Raw genomic sequence first — 13,857 nt, 5'->3', positions numbered from 1 at the left:
CGCCCACTTCCCCCTGCCCATAAAAGGCTTTTCCTCTGACACGCAAGGCGCCGTAATTTACGGAGAACGATCCCTCACAGTCCATGCGGGAAATTCCGACACACAGGGGAGGACCGCGGGGATGAAGGGGGAACGAGACGCCCGGCTACGCTGGAATTCATCTTTCCTTTCACTAACCTTTTTATTTTTTTATTTTTTTACTTCTAAAGAATGTGCGTGATCCCGAGTACACGGTAAACACGGGAGGAAAAGCCCCCTGGGGTGGGGATGTGGGCGGATGAAAACGAGATTGTTTATATTACGGCTGCTCCTAATACTTTCACCATGTTTTCACCGTCCCCCCCTTACAAGTTAGCCCAAAAACTGGGAAATAATGCACTTTGCTGGCATGAAAACACCCTAAGGTTATGGGAAACGTTTGTGTAAGCAAATAAAATTTAGTTAAGTGTTAATTACCGGTACAAGGAAGACATGGCAAATAGTTTGGTGCTTTAACTTAAAAATAGAGCTGACAAAAAAAAAAAAAAAATGGGTATGCCTGTGTGCAATTCCCACAGTATAATAACCTCATCTGTGTGAATTTACGCAGAAATTTAACACTAGAATGTACAATACGACCAAGCTGATTTAAAGTAAACAGAATAGCCACTGATTGTCTCAGCAGCGGGTAAAATACTGCAAACGTATAGACCTTCGCTACAGAATCGGCCATATTTCCGCTGACGGGCTCTGCTCAGCAATCAGAAATCTGAATATTATTTCCAATTCATTGAATGTATATAGAACGGCGACCATTTTCTGTCAATAAAGGCATCAACCAACAGCATCAATCTCAAAGCAGCATTTTTTTTTTTTTCGTCTGCAGAACAAGGTCAGTGGAAACTAAATGCAGTAATGGCTATATTTCGAGTCGGCCTACTAGCCAAAGCTTTTCTCTTTTAGGAGTTATAGCACATGATCAGAGTTGGTAAAATCCGAATCCGCAGACCAGACCTCAAAGGAACCTGGAAAACTAATGTCAGGCAGGAATCAGCCTGATTGGTGCATCTTCAAATATTACAGTTGCACAGTCTTCTTTTGATGAGAGGGTACGTTGACTTGATCGAGAGTAACACAGAAAAAATCCACAACTAATTAGTCAGGCTATCTGCTTGGGCTGCCATCCTAAGTAAGATGCGTGGCGCCCAATTTTTCACTTTCTGACTGGACATACTTCCAGAAAAACATTTTTTTTTTAACATTATCTACAAGGGAACACAGTTGGAGCCTTTTAACCCGCACGAAGGGCAGTCGACAGCAACGGGTGGGGGAGGGGCACAGCTGCTGGAACTTTCTCTGCCATCTCTTCGAAGCAGACTTTAATGTAAGCAGTTACGACACATTACGGACCTATAGGCATGCGTTTGTCGGGCAACACGTCTATGCCTAAGAGGAAGCTTTCGAGTAAAACGTTTATATTCCTTCCTGTGGAGACGGGATCATTTGCAACGTTCACTAAGGCACGCACTGCCTCCATGTCTTTCACCAGGTTTGAGGACTGCAAAGCATGGGGTTACAACAGAGTTTGTGAGGAGGAGGTGGTGGAGGATCCCTTATCTGCTGAGGTCACGGGCTGCATGGAGGCAGTACAAACAGCAGCTATTTCTCCAACAGAAAAAACACTGGAAACAGGCCCTCGCTGTGTTCTCTGCAGACACATGAACCAGAATAACTATAGCACCGTTGTCTTGCATGCTGGAGCTGCAGTTTGCACATGTTCTGTTTTGGTGCACCTTATCTGCGTCTACTTAATAGCATAGGATTTTTTATTATTTTTATTTTTTAATAAAAAGATGAAAATGAACAAGTGGATTATAGTGTCCTTATAGGGTCTCTATTAAGCAGCACTACTGGTCTGTTAACCACATTTCTAATGACAAGAAAATGAATGTGGTCTGTAGTGGGGGTGGGGGGAAATCTGAGCACAACTTCTTTGTTCTTAGTAGTTTCACCGGAGCACTACGAATTATTACACCACAGCTTAGGCGTTTAGAAATCATTTTCAAAACGGACAGATTAGGGAACAAGGGGAATCCCCCAAACAGCGTGGAGACAGTCCGCTGCTGTTTGATGTCGCCGTTTAATGCAGAAAGAGGTAGCGAGGTCATTTTCAGTAAATACACGGTTATGGGTTTGGACTTTTTTTTTTAAAAAAAGATTCTACATTGCATATAAGAACCAGCTGCACCAATACCATAAACCTACCCGGAATCCAGAACCTTACATTGAGCAACAGAACATGGCACAAATATCCATCCAATTAATGCGCTGTAAAAGTACCCACTAATTTGGACACTCCTCTGTCACATGCCAATCATTCTGACGCGCTCACGTAACGCCAGTGTGCGTGCTCTTTCCTTCCTCGTTTCCGCTTGCTGGCTGCGCATGCGCACTTCCTAGTGTTTATGTATCCGGTTAGCTTAGCAGCTAGCTTAGCGGTTAGCCGTTCGTTGTAGCTCCGCTGCTCTCACCGTAGACTTTGAACATGGCTGAGAGTCACAAGAAGCAAACAGCGTTCATGTTTATGAGAAGAGGAGGAAAGAAATAAGAGCAGAGTGGATTTGGGAGATTTTTTTTCCCACGCAATCCCCCCCGAAGAGTGGAAGAGCAAGGTAAGATGGTCTTGCGCATGCGCAGTTATTCAAAAAAGGGACTTGGAGAAACTTCCGGAAAAAAAAAAAAAAATCACCAACCCTAGCTTTAAGGGAACGCACATTTACGAGAACTAATATTCGTTTTGAAGCCCCCTCATTCAGGTATGTCCTGGGACATTAATGCTAGGGGGGGGAATCTTATTACCAAAACATGTAAAATAGACTTGTAGGAACGTCTGTTTTTGTAATGCATCGTTGAGAATGCAGTTTCCCTCTGTAATCTAATCAGCAGTGTTCTGTAGTTTTAGTCAAACTCTAGAAAAAAAAAGGCAAAAAGAAAAACAAGATAACCCTGACCCTCATAAACAAAACCAGTCAAAAATACCCAACTAAAACCAAATTAACTGAAAGGGAGCAAGTGACATATGTGACCCTCTCTGCAGGAAACTGGCTTTTGTCAAGGAGACCTGACTATAAATCATAAATGTCTTTTTATTTAATTATCAGATTGGAGATTGATGACAACATACGTTGAGAAAACAAAGTCTGCATTAAAACTAGTTAAAAATGGGCTGCCTGACTGTGGCAGTGCTTGGTGCCCTGTGCAATTCGATTTGTTAAACCTATACGTGATTCCTGAACAACGAATGCCCGCATTTGGTTTTCGTGAAACAATTTTAGAAGCTGTACTCAATTTAGAAGATTTTGCCCAGCTTTGATAAGCCTATTGTGGTATTTTTCACACATACAAAAATTTTATTTTTGCATTTTAAATACCATTAATTGATTAAATGTTTCATCTACCTGAACCTGAGTTTTAAGTTTATTTTTTCGCCATATAACAACACTGTTCAAATTTGGGTAGCCTAGGCAGATTGTAAAGTAGAGATGATCAAAAATTATTTTCTTACAATGTTCCCACTGTGCACAACGTATAAACTGGACATGCAATTGAGAAACAGGAAACTCAACTGAATGCCTGTGCCGCCCCATGATGGAAGGCTGCCCTGGGTGGAGAGCCATAACGCCCATATAAAAAATAAAAAAAACATCCCTGCCTTCTGAAGTAACTGCTGACACATGCTTCATGGGAACAGTGGACATGATGAAGCATCAGATCAGAATATGCAGGACAGCAATATGCCCGTCTGCTTTTTGACTCTTAGAAATGCTAAATGAGCAAAGAGTTCAGAAAGGGGGAAGAAATTGCAAATGCAACTGAAAAGCTGTAAATTTAGGAAGCAAATACATCTCATGATCCTGCTGCACTTGGAACAGGAGTGGAGCAATTAGATCACTTAAGACATGCTGTACGCAATAATATAATTGTCCTAGGAAAACAGTACATATTGCTGTACCTGACATTTAGAAGCTTAAACCTTTAATCAAGAAACGAGGAATCTAATTAACTATAAATGGCTGCCTTTGATTTTAGCAGATTTTTTTTGTAACCCTGTAGATTTTAAATTCACAAAAAGTTATTTTTCATTTGTGCAGACTCCAGGTGTGAGGGCATGAATGCAAACCTTGGGACTCTGGGGGGGATTCTGAGTTGTGTCGGAGTCAGAGGGGATTTCACCCAACAAAACCAGCATCTGATTCATCTAAAAAAAACAGCGCGTGCCACTAGCTGCCATGCGCACATTGCCTTTCAGTAGGGCTACTTACTTTATCATCGGGTCCTCCATGGCATTCAGTCCTTCGCCTCGCCTTCCTGCAGATGCTTCCACAAGGCGTCACATCCCAGCCCCAACTCTGACCCAATTTAGCTGTTATTGCTAGCCCGCGACACGGGACGCCATGCGCCTTTAGAACTTTTATTTATTTAAAGGAATCAATAGCAACGAGACGTGTGATTAAATTGCCGTCTTGCTCTGCGCAGAAGCTGCAGAGTTGACGAAACCCAACCAGATAACCTCATTGTGCCTGCGCATACCGTTTCCATTTGCTTCACGGTTTCCTTAACGGCTCAACGGTGCATCGAGGTCGGAGAGTAGCAGCGACAAGATAGTGAGCCGCTTCTGTCACATGACGTCGCACTTTACCACGAATCTCATTACAGTTTTGTCAAGGAATACGCTTTCCAAATATTTTTTTAAATGTTATTTGCTGTCACTATTTCTTAAATTATTCATATAAAATCTTGCACGGTAAGTCTAAAAAAAGGAGGAGTTCAACGAAAGCGGAAGCTGGAAGCAGGGAAGCCTCTGAGTTTCGCTCTGAATGACGCTTGCCCAGCAGTTGGTGCGCATCATTTGTCAACCGGTGAGTCTTCTGGAACTGGAACAGTTTGCGAACCAGGCCCATTGGGCGGGGCTTACCCCCATGTGACTAATATAATAGAGATGTGTGGACGCCAAGAAAAAAGTATTGTCTTGAGCGATGAATAGAGGCCATTTACAGAATATGAGAAACACCAGACTGTTTAGTACCCAGGGGGTAATCTGGTCATTTTTATTTATTTATTTTTATTGCAAACTTATACAAATCACATACAGGCTTATGTGCATTTTGAGCAGAGCGCCATACAGCAATAATAAAATAAACAGTAAAAGCCACATGAGTTTTAAATAAAATACAAGTAATACGTTAATAATAATAATAATAATAATAATAATAATAATAATAATAATAATAATAAGCAGGTGACACTGAAGAAAGTTTATCTGTGGTTATTTAAATGTCATTACGTACCAGCAGCAGCTGATGACTAAACCCAGATCGCTCTGAATGGTAGGCATGCCGTTTGTTGAGGCTACATTGGCTTCGTTGCCCCATGGAAACATATGACGGCGCGTCCGCCTTGTTATGAGTGGCACATCCGCCTGAGGATAAAACAAAAAAGTCTGCATGGAATCTTGTTTTCATAATAAGATAAATAGTGATGAATCTTTTTTTTAATACAGCATTTAATAAAAAAATATATACATTTTAGCTGGCATAACTGTGTGTACTAACGATCGGATTCAGAATAAGACCTCTGCATAGTCTGCTAAATAAACAGCATATTGGAAACAAAATATATATGCTCCGATTTTTGGCTCTAAAATGCCACTCACAATATGGCCTCGCCACTGACCTACGAACCGGTTGCTATTATCAAATGAGTTTTCCTCCAGTTTAAGGAAAAGTCCCCGTTTCGTCGCTATTTATTTGCACCCGATGAGGAACTGCGCCGATAGTTTCCTCACTTTTAGCGAGAACCCAGCGAACTAGCGTCCGCTCAGCACTGTAAGTGGCGTTTACAGCGCTAACAGTCCTTTTATGACAGGTTTTCATTTGCAGCGAGAGATCTGTTTCTCGCACTGTGACCTGCCTCTGACTTTTGCAGCCGGTTGCCAGGTCTGAGCGTCCGGGCAAACGCGACAAAAAGCATGCACGCGCGCAGAGTCGTTCTCAACTCGCGACCAGGTAAGTTATTTCAGAGCCAGCTACCTTTTTATATATGTAAATATACCTACTACTGCTCGGTTCTTGCATACGTGTTGCAAACTTTTTGCTGTAGCCTTGCATCTGTCCATGCAGGTAAAAATGGGGAGCCAAGCCCGGGAAATTTCAGCCTGGAACAAATTACTCTAACACCTGACCTGAAAGACGGACAAGTCCTTGTCCGGACGCTTTACCTCTCAGTTGACCCTTACATGGTGAGCCAGCAGGCAAAAATAGCCATTTTTTACCTTTTAGTCATAGGATCCCTGGCTGTCTGGTAAAGTTAACACACAGGTCCAACTGGAGGCGTAATAGCTTTTCTACATAAAATCTATTGGCTTTTTTGTTTTTTACAAGTCAGTGAATGCACCACAGAAAGGGTTGAACCGTATCCATTCCCTATGATGTTCTTTTTTTTTTTTTTTTTTCTTGCTTATTTAGCGCTGTAGAATGAACGAAGACACCGGTGCTGATTACGTGGGTCCATGGAAGCTGTCTGAGTGTGTGGACGGCGGAGGTGTTGGCGTGGTGGAGACCAGCCGCTGCAGCGCTCTGGCTGAGGGAGATGTGGTCACTTCATTCAACTGGCCATGGCAGACCCATGCTGTTATGATGGGAAGCAGCCTACAGAAGGTATGGCATGTTATTAACAGGGACTTTACCTCCATGTAAAGAAAGATAATCTGTTTTTTTTTTTTTTTTAATTAGGGATTTGATTCCATCTTTGATTAAATTAATTCTGTTACAGGTTGATTCACAGATGGTCGATGGACACCTGTCCTACTTTTTGGGACCGGTTGGTATAACAGGACTCACCGCGCTGCTGGGAGTCAGGGAGAAGGGCCATGTGACCAAAGGGGCCAATCAGACGATGGTGGTCAGCGGCGCAGCTGGCGCCTGTGGCTCCCTAGCTGGACAGGTACAAACATCTAGATCTGGTTATTTGATATGTTCATACACAAAGAAGCAGCAAAGCAGACATGGAAGTAGTGGAGACTTCCACCACCCCTTCCTGGCGAAGTGTTTGGGTTTGATTAGTTGTTGTTAAAATGCCCTTTGGCTTTAACTACAGGAAAAGGGCAGATAGAAGCTATGTTTTTGTATCACTGTATGAATCCCCAGATCGGCCGGCTGGACGGATGCGTGAGGGTGGTTGGGATATGTGGTTCCAACGAGAAGTGCAGAGCTTTGGTCGAAGATCTGGGCTTCACCGCGGCCATCAACTACCGCAGTGAGGACGTCTCGGCACGGCTCAAGGAGATCTGCCCTGACGGCATCGACGTCTACTTTGACAACGTGGGAGGCTCCATCAGCGACGTCGTCATAGAGCAGGTAAGGCACGTCTTGTTGTTTTTGATGCCGGATGTGTCCTGCCATCTTCACCGATTTGTCTTCCATTTGTCAACCCACAGATGAACAGAGGAGGCCACGTGATCCTCTGTGGCCAGATCTCGCAGTACAACAAGGACGTGCCGTATCCTCCCCCTCTGAGCGATAAGACGCAAGAAATCCTGCAAAGTCGGAGCATCACCCGAGAGAGATTTATGGTGCTTAGCTACATGAGTAAATCAGAAGCTGCCCTCTTTGAGCTCAGCCAGTTGGTAAAATCAGCTCAGATCAAGGTAAGGAAGCAGATTTAACCACCAAAATGCGCTCTCTCTCCTCCTTGGTTGTCTCTTGGGATCATTATTATTTCGTTTCCTATGTGCAGGTGCTGGAAACGGTGGTGAATGGTATAGAAAACATGGGAGGTATGCGGGTATTAAGTCAAATATATATTCAATAGTGGGTTTTTGGTTGGAGTTTCATCCTTTTTTTTTCTTCTTTTACTCACAGTTGCATTTTGCTCCATGATGAAAGGTGGAAACATCGGCAAACAAATAGTAAAAATATCCGACTGAGGGAAACTGGAGTTGCTTCCGGGCCAGACGCCGCTCCTAATGTACGCCTTTTCATCGCCTCCATTACTGTAACACTAATTTCTAGAACTTACTTCCTAATGTGAAATAAAATAAGAAAATAAATGAATCGCTCCTATTTTCTAACTGTATTAAAGATGAGATAAAATTTAATTTCAGAAATTTGGAGCATCCTGGAATCAATATTAAATGAGGCTGAAATTAGTTAGAGCGCCTCCTGATTATTGTCAACTCTTTCCCCAGCTCTTTGTAGAAAAATGTCCAACCAGACTACTTGGTTGAAGTACGTTATTTTGTACGTTTTTTTTACAGAGTGTTGACTTTTTTCCCCCCTGTTTTAAAAAAATAAATGTAAAAGTTTTAAGTGAGACAGTTTTCTGCCCTGTCTGCGACAACTCCACAAACTGGTGTGCTTTGGCATGAAATTGCACTGGCGATCCACAGTAAGGATTTGTAAAATGGTTAAAAATAAATAATCTTTTATGTCAGGAGCATGATGTCAGGTTTAAAATCTCCAGCACTGCTTCTTGATCCATCAGTTATGTGCCTTTGAACAGTTTAGGCCTGTTTTGATTTTTAGAAAGAAAAAACGTTGGACAAAAGGGTACCATAAAGCACATTTCTTTATTCCACATCACTATAAACTGATAATAAAATATAGTTACGGTGGTTCTAAGTTGAATTGTCAATAGAAAAATATGTGGCAGCAGGTGTAAAGTTACCTAACCTGGCCGGCCAGGTTAGGAGAGGAGGCCCGGCTAAACACCAACACCATGCAGAGGGCGGTGGAGTCCATGCCAGCGCTTCTTCAAACAGTCCAGCCAGTGACCAGTGCAAAGCAGGCACATCCACATTTATAGTTGGCACAACAATACTGTCAAGGCTATTTTTTAAAAATGTTTTTGCTGATTTAATAAAGAGAGGGAGAAAACAAAATACTACGTTATTTGTTAGAGGTGATCCAAATTTAACACCGCCACTATGTGGGCAGACGATGCAGATTTTGAAAGGTACACTGGATTGTTGGAGAAAAAAAAATGCTCTAATAAAATAATCATTTAAAAAATAGAAGATATTTGTGTCTGTGCGAAATAAAAAGGTATGGAACCGCTCCCGGATGGGTACACATATTTTAATTTCCTTTGTCCATGGAAGCTATTTTCCTATTAATGTGCCATGTTATGAGTGGCACCTTCGCCTCGCATTAAAAACCAAAAAGTCTGCTTGGAATCTTGTTTTCATGATAGGAGAAATAGTGATGAATTATTTTTTTAATACAGCACTATATAAAAAAATATACATTTTAGTTGACATAATAGTGTATACTAAGGATCGGATTCAGAATAAGACGAATTATGCTGCTAAATAAAATGCATATTAGCGACAAAATATGTGAACCGGTTTTTGGCTCTAAAATGCCACTCACAATATGGCGGCGCCACTGACCTACGAACCGGTTAATACACTCAAATGATTTTCCTCGAATTTAAGAGGAAAAGTCCCCGTTTCGTCACTGCGGTCAAGTGAGCCCAGCCATTTAGTTGCAACACTGACAGCAACTTTGTTCAAAATGAGTTTATATGTAGAGATTTCAAGTGGCTCTTATTTTGAAATTCCAAATCAAAATTGGATGAAACTTGTTGAGCGACATCTGGAGGTGTTCTACTGTCATGCTGAAGTGACACCATCGATTGAATATCTACGGTTTAGTTGCAACACTGACAGCAACTTTGGTCATAATTACTGTATAATACAGATTTCAAGTGGCTCTTATTTTGAAATTCTACATCAAAATTGGATGAAAGTTGTTGAGCAACATTGGGAGGTTTTCAACTACCTTTATTTTGAAATCCCAAATCATGTAGATGGTCTTTGATGAATAACTTCTGGGGATCATCATCTGTCATCTGTATGTGAAAGTAGTAACCTGTAAAAAAAAAAAAAAAAAAAAAGTGGTTTTAATAGTTTTTGAGGCTAAAGAGTGTAACCAAAATATATATTTCCATTTTCACCAGCAGACCAGAATAGTTGAAAAAATAAATGTCACATATGTGACTTTTTTTTTCAATTATACATGCTTTACATAAAGCATGGAAAATATTTTTTCATGCTTTATATAAAGCATGAAAAAAATATTTCATATAAGAATAATTGAATAAAATGTCATATAAAGCATGAAAAAATATTTCATATAACTGATGTAAATATGTGTAAAAACATTTGGTCGATACACCGCAAACATGTTGCGTTTATTTTGAAAAGTAGTCTCAGCCGATACTGCCGTAATGCCTAGTGTTTGCGTGACCAACAAAAACAAGTGAGGGCTCACTTGACCGCAGTGTTTCGTTGCTATTTGCACCCGGTGAGGAATTGCGCCGATAGTTTCCTCACATTTAGCGAGAGCCCAGCGAACTAGCGTCCGCTCAGCACTGTAAGTGGCGTTTACGGCACTAACAGTCCTTTTATGACAGGTTTTCATTTGCAGCGAGAGACTCTTGTTTCTCGCACTGTGACCTGCCTCTGACTTTTGTAGCCGGTTGCCAGGTCTGAGCGTCCGGGCAAACGCGACAAAAAGCATGCACGCGCGCAGAGTCGTTCTCAACTCGCGACCAGGTAAGTTATTTCAGAGCGAGGTAACATTTATATACCCACTCCTGCTCGGTTCTTGCATACGTGTTGCAAAATTTTTTGCTGTAGCGTTGCGTCTGTCCATGCAGGTAAAAATGGGGAGCCAAGCCCGGGAAATTTCAGCCTGGAACAAATTACTCTAACACCTGACCTGAAAGACGGACAAGTCCTTGTCCGGACGCTTTACCTCTCAGTTGACCCTTACATGGTGAGCCAGCAGGCAAAAATAACCATTATTTACCTTTTAGTCATAGGATCCCTGGCTGTCTGGTAAAGTTAACACACAGGTCCACCTGTAGGCGTAATAGCTTTTCTACATAAAATCTATTGCCTTTTTTGTTTTTTACAAGTTCGTGTTTTTTTTTTTTTTTTTTTTTTTTTTTTTTTTTGCCTATTTAGCGCTGGAGAATGAATGAAGACACTGATAATGATTACCTGGGTCCATGGAAGCTGTCTGAGTGTGTGGACGGCGGAGGTGTTGGCGTGGTGGAGACCAGCCGCTGCAGCGCTCTGGCTGAGGGAGATGTGGTCACTTCATTCAACTGGCCATGGCAGACCCATGCTGTTATGATGGGAAGCAGCCTACAGAAGGTATGGCATGTTATTAACAGGGACTTTACCTCCATGTAAAGAAAGAGAATCTGTTTTATTTTATTTTTTTTTCTAAATTAGGGATTTGATTCCAACTTGGGCTGAATGAATTCTGTATTCCAAAAAAAAAGTTAAAAAAACAAAACAACTGGACTTTTTTTTTGAAGTTTGAAGATATTTCACTTCCTATCCAGAAAGCTTACTCAGTTCAATGTTACAGGTTGATTCACAGATGGTCGATGGACACCTTTCCTACTTTTTGGGACCAGTTGGTGCGACAGGACTCACCGCGCTGCTGGGAGTCAGGGAGAAGGGCCATGTGACCAAAGGGGCCAATCAGACGATGGTGGTCAGCGGCGCAGCTGGCGCCTGTGGCTCCCTAGCTGGACAGGTACAAACATCTAGATCTGGTTGATATCTTCCAATACACAAAGAAACGGCAAAGCAGAAATGGAAGTAGTGGAGACTTCCACCACCCCTTCCTGGCGAGTGTTTGGGTTCTATTAGTTGTTGTAATAAAATGCCCTTTGGCTTTAACTACAGGAAAAGGGCAGATAGAAGCTATGTTTTTGTATCACTGAATAAATCCCAGATCGGCCGGCTGGACGGATGCGTGAGGGTGGTTGGGATATGTGGTTCCAACGAGAAGTGCAGAGCTTTGGTCGAAGATCTGGGCTTCACCGCGGCCATCAACTACCGCAGTGAGGACGTCTCCGCACGGCTCAAGGAGATCTGCCCTGACGGCATCGACGTCTACTTTGACAACGTGGGAGGCTCCATCAGCGAAGCCATCATAGAGCAGGTAAGGCACGTTTTTGATGCCCGATGTGTCCTGCCATCTTAACCGAGCACATTTGTCTTCCCACAGATGAACAGAGGAGGCCACGTGATCCTCTGTGGCCAGATCTCGCAGTACAACAAGGATGTGCCGTATCCTCCCCCTCTGAGCGATAAGACGCAAGAAATCCTGCAAAGTCGGAGCATCACCCGGGAGAAATTTATGGCGCTTAGCTACATGAGTAAAGCAGAAGCTGCCCTCTTTGAGCTCAGCCAGTTGGTAAAATCAGCTCAGATCAAGGTAGGGAAGCAGATTTAACCACCAAAATGAGCTCTCTCCTCCTTGGTTGTCTCTTGGGATCATTATTTCGTTTCCTCTGTGCAGGTGCTGGAAACGGTGGTGAATGGTATAGAAAACATGGGAGGTATGTGGGTATTAAGTCAAATATATATTCAATGGTGGGTTTTTGGTTGGAGTTTCATCCTTTTTTTATCTTCTTTTACTCACAGTTGCATTTTGCTCCATGATGAAAGGTGGAAACATCGGCAAACAAATAGTAAAAATATCCGACTGAGGGAAACTGGAGTTGCTTCCGGGCCAGACGCTGCTCCTAATGTACGCCCTTTCATCGCCTCCATTACTGTAACACTAACTTCTAGAACTTATGTAACTTCCTAATGTGAAATCAAATCAGAAAATAAATTAATCGCTCCTATTTTCTAACTGTATTGTTAAAGATGAAATAAAATTTAATTTCAGAAATTTGGAGCATCCTGGAGTCAATATTAAATGAGGCTGAAATTAGTTAGAGCGCTCTCTGATTATTGTCAACTCTTTCCCCAGCTCTTTGTAGAAAAATGTCCAATCATACTACTTGGTTGAAGTACGTTATTTTGTACGGTGTCCGCTGTACGAGTGTTGATTTTTTTCTTTTTTTATTTCTAGCTTTACAAAATAAATTTTAAAGTTTCAAGTGAAACAGTTTTCTGCTCTGTCTGCAACGACTCCACAAACTGGTGTGCTTTGGCATGAAATTGCACCGGCGATCCACAGTAAGGATTTGTAAAATGCTTAAAAATAAATGTCATCTTTTATAATCAACATGAGGTTTAAAATCTGAAAGCAAAATCAAATATGTAAAATAGAAGGGCTTTTCTGGCCTACAATCAAACTTTGACTAGTGCGTGCTTTAGTTTCCAACTCCAGCTGGATTTGTTGAAAAGCCCCTTAGTCCCTGCTAAGTATGGTGGAGGATCTGAGATGCTGCTGGTGAAGATTCTCAGTCATCCAGGTCATGGTCATTCCAAAAAAAGTAAAAAAACAAAGCAACTGGACTTGTTTTCCGTAGTTGAAGACGTTTCGCTTCCTCTCCAGGAAGCTTTCTCTATTCAAAAAGTTTGGAGTATCCCAAATTGGGAAAGACACCCTTGGAGTAGTGCATGAGTCTTGTTACTCCACATTACTCCAGACTTTTTGAATTGAGAAAGCTTCCTGGAGAGGAAGCGAAACGTTTTCAACTACGGAAAACAAGTCCAGTTGCTTTGTTTTTTACTTTTTTTGGAATCTGAGATGCTGTTGGCTTTTTTTTTCTCTTCCAAAGGGTCTGGTAAATTTAGTCCGTCCTGCATTGTGACCTTTTTGAAATAATAATGTTACAATACAATCTAAAATTGTGGCACTACATTTTTTTTTTACCCCACTCATTCATGGTAGTCAAAAATAATTTACTCTGAACTTTTTGAGCATGAGAACAGGGGCCAATGCAATACAAAAATCAATACTCATGGCAATACATGAGGCCAATAAAGCAGTTTAGACAATGTTTTTTACCAAAATAAGCAAGTTTGTACTCCGTTGGCAGTAGTCTCAAAGACACAAT

General features: G+C 41.8%; 3 protein-coding genes across 6 annotated transcripts in view; 2 read left to right on the top strand and 1 right to left on the bottom strand.

Annotated features, from left to right (window-relative positions):
* Positions 1 to 4,619, bottom strand: part of mideasb (mitotic deacetylase associated SANT domain protein b) — a 31,390-nt gene extending 26,771 nt beyond the window's left edge. The window contains exon 1 of the mRNA XM_036150588.1: positions 4,302 to 4,619. The gene's annotated coding sequence lies outside the window, so the exon portion shown is untranslated. The remainder of the gene's footprint in view (positions 1 to 4,301) is intronic.
* Positions 4,620 to 5,725: 1,106 nt separating this feature from the next.
* Positions 5,726 to 8,349, top strand: LOC105932401 (prostaglandin reductase 2). Of its 3 annotated transcripts, none has more exons than XM_036150591.1 (9): positions 5,726 to 5,864; positions 5,965 to 6,044; positions 6,159 to 6,277; positions 6,504 to 6,695; positions 6,811 to 6,981; positions 7,185 to 7,394; positions 7,475 to 7,684; positions 7,774 to 7,813; positions 7,899 to 7,985. In XM_036150591.1, exons 2-9 carry the CDS (start codon positions 6,008 to 6,010, stop codon positions 7,961 to 7,963), a joined length of 1,044 nt encoding a protein of 347 aa, XP_036006484.1. In that variant the 5' UTR covers positions 5,726 to 5,864; positions 5,965 to 6,007; the 3' UTR covers positions 7,964 to 7,985. The 3 variants fall into 3 exon arrangements, with proteins under 3 accessions (XP_036006484.1, XP_036006486.1, XP_012727005.2); XM_036150593.1 differs by having other exon boundaries at positions 5,737 to 5,864; positions 5,976 to 6,044; XM_012871551.3 differs by having other exon boundaries at positions 5,738 to 6,044; positions 7,899 to 8,349.
* A 1,917-nt stretch (positions 8,350 to 10,266) lies between these two features.
* LOC105932403 (prostaglandin reductase 2) lies at positions 10,267 to 12,907 on the top strand. 2 transcript variants are annotated; one of them, XM_036150594.1, is made up of 9 exons: positions 10,267 to 10,412; positions 10,515 to 10,594; positions 10,699 to 10,817; positions 11,009 to 11,200; positions 11,421 to 11,591; positions 11,793 to 12,002; positions 12,069 to 12,278; positions 12,363 to 12,402; positions 12,488 to 12,574. In XM_036150594.1, the coding sequence occupies exons 2-9, from the start codon at positions 10,558 to 10,560 to the stop codon at positions 12,550 to 12,552; spliced, it is 1,044 nt and encodes a 347-aa protein (XP_036006487.1). In that variant the 5' UTR covers positions 10,267 to 10,412; positions 10,515 to 10,557; the 3' UTR covers positions 12,553 to 12,574. The 2 variants fall into 2 exon arrangements, with proteins under 2 accessions (XP_036006487.1, XP_036006488.1); XM_036150595.1 differs by having other exon boundaries at positions 10,270 to 10,594; positions 12,488 to 12,907.
* The last annotated feature ends 950 nt before the right edge of the window (positions 12,908 to 13,857 follow it).

The sequence above is a fragment of the Fundulus heteroclitus genome, chromosome 19, assembly GCF_011125445.2.
Source record: "Fundulus heteroclitus isolate FHET01 chromosome 19, MU-UCD_Fhet_4.1, whole genome shotgun sequence".
NCBI lineage: Eukaryota > Metazoa > Chordata > Actinopteri > Cyprinodontiformes > Fundulidae > Fundulus > Fundulus heteroclitus.
This window is presented reverse-complemented; position numbering and strand designations above follow the sequence as displayed.